The sequence below is a fragment of the Taurulus bubalis genome (genome assembly GCF_910589615.1).
Source record: "Taurulus bubalis genome assembly, chromosome: 1".
NCBI lineage: Eukaryota > Metazoa > Chordata > Actinopteri > Perciformes > Cottidae > Taurulus > Taurulus bubalis.
The window spans coordinates 15,533,900-15,540,849 of record NC_136589.1 but is presented as its reverse complement, the minus strand read 5'-3'; the positions used below and the strand labels follow the sequence as shown (position 1 = coordinate 15,540,849).

Genomic DNA, 6,950 nt, shown 5'->3' with positions numbered 1-6,950 from the left:
CTGCTCCGCCGCTCGGTTTTGTTTTCCGGGTGACGCCGCTCTTCTCTTCCACGCAGAGGAAAGTCAGGGGCTCGTGTGTCAACATCCAGGGTTTCCCCGGGGAGGTGTAACGTTAACGTTATTCCCCCAAAAAAAAACGAAGAAAAAAGAGAAAAAAACACTGATGTTCCTTTGAAGACGCTTTTTTTATTTATTATTTTGTTGTGTCGTCCTCGGAGCCAGCGGCGTGTTTTTACTCCGCCGCGAAGCCCAGAAGAAGATCTTCGGCTCCCGCTGCTTTCACGTCAGCTAACGTGGTTTTAAACGATGACCGAGGACAAAGTGCGAGAAGCGTCTCCGATCATTTAATAATATCTACGGGGGGGGGGGCTGTTAGCTTAGCCAGCAGGCCAGGAGACTCTATTAAACCAAAGGAGGGGAGGGACACACCTTGCTGACATGATGTTTCCTCAATCAAGGCATTCGGTAAGTTGGGGAGTCGAACTTCTCTCAGGAGGAAACTGAAGCGAGCTAACGGCTAGCTAGCTAGCGACCGACAGCTGATGCTAGCTGCGCTGGGCTGCGGGGTGTTGCGGTTTAACAGGCGACCGTGTTAACTGGCGACTCTCGGCCGAACGCCGTCCGTTGTTGTCGTGGTTACAGACAGCTGTTGGAAGGGAACAGGCGTAGCTACACGTAGTAAATAGGAAGGGAAAACACGTAGCTGACCTCGTGAAGGACGCTTAGTTGAATTTGTTGTGTGTCAAACCCTCTCGTTTACATCGTGTGTATATCATATACAAATTAAACAATGGCAGCTACGTCTTCTCTTACTATTTTTTCAACGAGCTGTCGTAACCACGACAAACAACGGGCGCGCTCTGGCTGGAAGTCGTCAGTTAGCACGGTCGCGTGTTAAACCGTAACACTGGGTAGCTGTCAAGCTCACGATGCCGCACGTCTCTGCTACGCAGGTCCTCGCGTCGTGTTCCCCTTGTTATGCTTTTATAGTTAAATACCCAGCTTCCAGCGCGTTGCTGTCTGTGTCTCTGGCTGCTGACGCAGTCAGCTGATGGTCAAAATACGACTCTTGTTCAGTTCACGGGGTCAGCAGCGTGGTGCTGTGCGCTGGTTAGCTTAGTTTAGTGTTTCTACTGTCAACAAACCCAGCAGCTGAGCTGTGAGGGTGCAGGAGATGCAGTCAACGTGTATGCAACTGTTGACTTTGAAATCTCCTGAAATTATTCAGTATTACAAGGCTTGTAAATAGAAAAATTAACTTAAAAAACAAGGAGGAATCACCAACTAATGCAGAGTCAGGAAAAAAGGTTCACACCTTCTGAAAGGGCCTCAACTAAAGCACCACTGAGAAGACAAAACCACTGTGGACCGGTGTTATAGTTTGCATGCAAACCAGTATTAATAACTAGTCAAATATAAGTGAAACGATCAAGTAATCATTTGGACCATCAAATGTCCCGAAATAGTAGGAAATGCCCTTCACAGTTGTTTATTCCAATGAGAAGTCTTTAAATGTCTGGTGTTGTTTGGCCAGCAGGACGAATCACAAGACAGATACCCAGTATATATGATGGGAAACAAAGGCGAGCACTATTGGACCAGTTTCAAACCGTTTATGGTTTTTATGGGCGAGAAGCTGCATCGCTGTAAAGCCACGGTTCCTCTCCACACACGTGTAACTGCTGAAGAGCTGCGACAGACAAATTGGTCGATTAATTAAAATAATTTTCTGTTATTTGTATGCTAAATAGATTTTTTGAGACATTTGGGAAAATAGTGTGGGGGTGGGACAAACCCATTTCCACACAAACTATATGGATTTAAATTGATGTATAATGGAAGTATTCTGTAATTTGTGATTATTTGAGAAGCAGGAAAGAGGGAATATTTAGCATTATACTTTTTTTCTTTCTTGATGAATAACAAAAAATTTCAAAATTGTTTCACCTCTAGCTCGGTGGTCATTTTTTGTTTATCGAAAAAAAATTGACCAGTATTAATTGTTCAGTACCTAAAATATAACGATAGTAATAGCTTTGGCACTATTTCTTTACTTAAACAGTACCCTAGTACACTTTGTGTTTTGGATGCAGTATTTCGACCTGTGTGTAACCGGGTAGCTGTTCAGTACCATAATCCCACTGGAAACCTCTTGCCCTTGTGCCACTTATTTAGAGAGTAATGAGGTTTAGTGAACTGGATAAACCCCGGATTACAGTTTGGGATTAATGGTTAAAGTGTAGTCTATGCATAAACCAGACTTCTTATGCAGACCCTAAATACATCTCACATATGGTCAGCATGGGCTTGCTTTAATCTGGCCGTCTTTAAACACATTTCCCTCAATCAACACACTCTCTGGTTCTTATGGGGTTGAGCCAGTGGTTTTACAAAGACAGATGTTGCATATCAATTCGTCATCAAATTAACTTTGCGTCTCCTTCATCTCATTTCATGCGGTGCCTTCACATTCAGACGTGAAGCCCAGTTTAGGCTGACCTTCATTTTCGGCTATCCTCTCAAAGGGTTAATCTCAGAGGTCAAACGGCTGCCTCCAAAAAAACAGAACACAACTGTATCTGAAAATGGGACTTTTAAATTCCTGTATTGTTGCACCGGTTGTGAAGTGTGAAGCATCCAAAGGATGGTTTCAGACTGAATGTCTGGACCCAGGTGCAGAGATCTTTGTGACTGTAATGAAGTCGTCTTTGTTGATTTTTAATAAAAGTGAATATGTTGCTCTGCTCTCCAGGCATCCTCTCAGTCCAGTCAACCTCTCAAGTTTACTACTTCCGACTCCTGTGACCGCATCAAGGATGAGTTCCAGTTCCTCCAAGCACAGTACCACAGGTACACACACACACACACACACACTCAAAGGGAACACGTGCCACCTTTTTGCTTCTGGTAAATGTACTCCACTGAAGAAATAAATCCCCCCAGCGTGTGCTTTATTGACCAAGAAAAAACAGATTTCTCGCGCTAGCCATGCTGGCTGTGCCTTCATAGACAAGGGTGCATTGCGTGCCACTTTGCTGTGTTTAATAAGCTTTTTCTAATTCAGCAAATAGAATGACTTTTAATCAAAGTTTATTTCCTGGTATAAAAAGGCTCCGCATTGCTTAATCTAATCCGAACAAATAGTTTGTCATTGTGGGAAATGAGCCCATTTTCCTTCTTTAGTGAGTGGTATATGAGAAGATCTCATGTCTATATTCTCAACTTGAAGCCAGAAAGCAATCATCTTAGTTCAGTATGAATGAAACAGGTTGTTGAATAATTCCCATCATGTCAAACTGTTCTTTCACATAATACATCCATACATGTGCCTTAGTAATATTGATATTCTCTCTTTCCAGTTTGAAGTTGGAGTGTGATAAACTGGCCTCTGAAAAGTCAGAGATGCAGCGTCACTATATCATGGTAGGTGTTCCTCTGGCTCTAATCTCCTCTGACGCAGCGACAGAAGTCTGTGTGTTGCAGCGGAAGTATACATGTTTATTAGTTCAGAGACTAATGTACTGCAAGTATAAAACTTCAGTTTAATATAGTGTTTGTCTTTTTCTCCCTCTTTGTTTTTGTAGTACTATGAAATGTCCTATGGGCTGAACATTGAAATGCACAAACAGGTAATCAGGTTTCCTGTTATGAATCCCTTTAGTAGTCAAGATCTGGTAGTTTTCTGCTCTGATCTTTTTCTTTCTTTCCAGGCTGAAATAGTGAAGAGACTGAATGGCATCTGTGCTCAGGTGCTGCCTTACCTGTCACAAGAGGTGAGGGCGTCAGTATGAGCTTGAATATTTGTGCTCATCAAGCCACACGCTGTTGAGTGTGTGACCACGTCTCGTCTCTTTTTTTGTTTTTAGCATCAACAGCAGGTCATGGGCGCCATCGAGAGAGCCAAGCAAGTCACCCCCCCGGAGATGAACTCCATTATACGGGTGAGTTTTACATTGGTTCCCTCTTGAGTGGGAGTAGATGACGAGAGAGGGGGTTGTGTCTTATCCCAAACATGAAATGGAACCAAATAAAGTTTCCAGGCGGGGAAAAAAGAAAGAAAAGGATGTTGCAAAGTTATCCTTAAAAAAGAATCTTGGATTCAAATTGCAAAAGCTATTGAAATAGTTTATACGTGATAAAGCGATTGCAATGTACGCAAACTAAGGAGAAGCTCGGATAACCACACACACACACACACACACACACACACACACACACACACACACACACACACACACACACACACACACACACACACACACACACACACACACACACACACACAAAGGGAGAGCGGCTTCATTCTCTAAGGTAGACATTACTCCATTAAATCTTTACATTACAAATATCTGATTTCTGCTGAATACATTTTCTTTTTAATGTAGTGAAAAGTATTATTCAAACATTATTTTCAAGTATTATGTAAAACATGCAACACAAGACCTGCAATGGAAAGGGGAATATATATGCACCAGACATAAAGAACATTGCATTGTTAGGCACTCATGGTGACATGCAAAGAAGAAGCATCCACTCCTTTCCGTCCCGTGTGTCTGATTCCAGCAACAGCTCCAGGTGCAGCACCTGTCCCAGCTGCAGGGCCTGGCCCTGCCTGTGGCCCCGCTGCCCCTGGGCCTCACCCCGCCCAGCCTGCCCGCCGTCTCCTCCAGCTCCGGCCTGCTTTCCCTCTCCTCCATCCTGGCGAACTACTCCCACGGCCAGGCCCAGGCGGTGAAGGAGGACAAAGCTCGGGAAGCCGCGGAGAGAGCGCCTCGGGGCGAGGACGGGGACAAGTCAGACTAGGTCACGCCGAGGAGGTTTGGAGGGCGGAAGTGTGCGCGCGTGTGTGTGTGTGTGTGTGTGTGTGTGTGTGTGTGTGCGTGTGCGTGTGTGTGCGTGTGCGTGTGTGTGTGTTGGGGGGGTGGGGGTGTAACAAAAAAAGGTAAAACTGTAAATGGAGATTGATGTAAGTTTGGCTGGCTGTCTGCTGAGTGTTGATGTAGAAGAGTAAACTGCAGGGATGATGACATGCAGAGAGGACAGATGTTTGGATGTGCAGAGAATGGAGCTGCTGAATGGCTGAGTGAGCATTAAATGTTCTCATTATTTAGTGGTAATAGACTCAGTTCTGGCTTCTAGACTTAAAATAGATCCTTTTTTCTTTTCTTTTTAACTGTAAGCCACTGTTGTAAGGCTTAACAGAGATGCATGTGTTCCTATTTGGAGTGAGCGCTGAGGATGAAAGCTAACAGCAGTGTCCTTTACACAGATCTGCCTCTCACTGGGTTATATTTCTTATATTCTTTTCATATTTTTTGTCCTCTTCAGTCCCTTAGAGATCGTCTCACTGGCCCGTCAGCCAGTCAAAGTTAGCAGTTTAGCATCATCTCTCCGCTCATGGCATACAGCGGCACCATCAATTAGTTTAAACATGTTGACTGGAGCTGTTTATGAGAGGGAGCACAATAATGTATGTACTCGGAGCCAAATTGAATTAGTCTGATATTAAATGTGAAGTTTTTAAAGGGACATTTCACTCGTCAGGTGCATTCAAACGTAAATCAACATCATTTTTTGTTTTGCATTTTCATACGACCAACCACTGAATGCATTACCTTAGCTGTGTACCTCACCCTGAATAAATTGGATTTGATTCAATTTAAAAAACTTATAGTTTGTACAAATGTTAGCACACCCGTCTTTGAGGTTAAATCTAGTTTCATAGGCCGAGCTGCTGCTTGTGGCGAAGGACCATGACTCATCTTTTAAAGGACAAGAATTTAAGCTCTGAAAAAAATGGACTTTATTTTAACATGATGTTTTCATGACGTTAGAGGTTAGACAATAGACATCCAAAATGTGTCTGTGTGTGTGCGTCTTGAGTGAATGTTGTCGGAAAGAAGAAAACACTTGTTTAATTTAACTTTTATTTTTTTCTTAAAGCACCTTTTTTTTGTATTTCCCCACACCGCCTCTTGCTCCTCCCTCTAACTGACCAAGACGAACTTGAACAGGGTCTAAACTTCAGAACCAGGTTGTCGTAAACAAAGACACGCGAGTACTGTATTTCTGTAAGTTTGAAGAGCACTCAGTTTTATACTGAGACTGTATCAAGCAATTGTCCTTTCCTGTCTTGTTTAACTTGTGTGTGATTGTCAGGGGACAATCCCACTCCTCTTTTTTTATTTTTTTTGCATTTGTTTCTATGAAGAATGTGTCCGAGGAGAGTTGCTAAAGCTCTGTTGGCAACGTCAGCCAAGCGTTCCCTCAGAAAACAAGTGTATTTACATAAGATTCCCACAGTCAGAATTTGTCCTGGTGAACAAATTATTGTCCAATTAAGATGGTTTTACCTTTTTTCCCAATTCCATACTACACATGCTTATTCTATGTGCCATCTATTTGGCTGGATATTGCTAAGTTAGCCTTTTTTGGACTGAATACAGCTCGTAATGTGAGTCAATGGAGATTTAGCGGTCTGTGAACATGCGTAACATAATAATAATAATAATTGTATATAGTATGGACTTAATCGGAGGTGCTTTCTCTGTCACATTTTAAATAAACAGATAAACGTCCCCATATTTAAACTATTACCACCGGAGCATCTTAAAACCTTTTTTCTGGCATACTAATATATTATAACAGACATTGTTGTTTTTTTTAGAGTGCAAAGGAAAATGTAACTGATGGCTGTGAAATAGCTTCAGGAAAATGTCCGACAACATTTATGGAAAACAAATAAACCTTTTGATATAAATTTAAATTAGCTAAAGTTGCAACTTACTTGACCTTCAATTGAGCGAGTGTTAAATAATTCAAAAGTTTTGCTATATTGAATGTTCGTATGCTCAATGCATCTTGTGTGTGTAGTATGGAATGGGGATGTTCATATTTCAGGCAGCAGGGGGCAGCAGAGCCGTGTTCATCTTCATCTTCGTCATTTCCTG

The 6,950-nt window shown here is 42.5% G+C and overlaps 1 protein-coding gene across 1 annotated transcript; it reads left to right on the top strand.

The window, feature by feature from the left end:
* The first annotated feature begins 68 nt into the window (after positions 1-68).
* LOC306746993 (TLE family member 5-like) lies at positions 69-4,831 on the top strand. Its single transcript, XM_079229982.1, has 7 exons — positions 69-465; positions 2,753-2,850; positions 3,360-3,423; positions 3,585-3,629; positions 3,711-3,773; positions 3,867-3,941; positions 4,564-4,831. The coding sequence occupies exons 1-7, from the start codon at positions 439-441 to the stop codon at positions 4,801-4,803; spliced, it is 612 nt and encodes a 203-aa protein (XP_079086108.1). The 5' UTR covers positions 69-438; the 3' UTR covers positions 4,804-4,831.
* The last annotated feature ends 2,119 nt before the right edge of the window (positions 4,832-6,950 follow it).

Coding starts and splice junctions, on each gene's coding strand:
- LOC306746993 (XM_079229982.1), top strand. CDS start 439: ATGATGTTTCCTCAATCAAGGCATTCG. Junction 466..2,752: donor TTCCTCAATCAAGGCATTCG/GTAAGTTGGGGA, acceptor TCTGCTCTCCAG/GCATCCTCTCAGTCCAGTCA. Junction 2,851..3,359: donor CTCCAAGCACAGTACCACAG/GTACACACACAC, acceptor CTCTCTTTCCAG/TTTGAAGTTGGAGTGTGATA.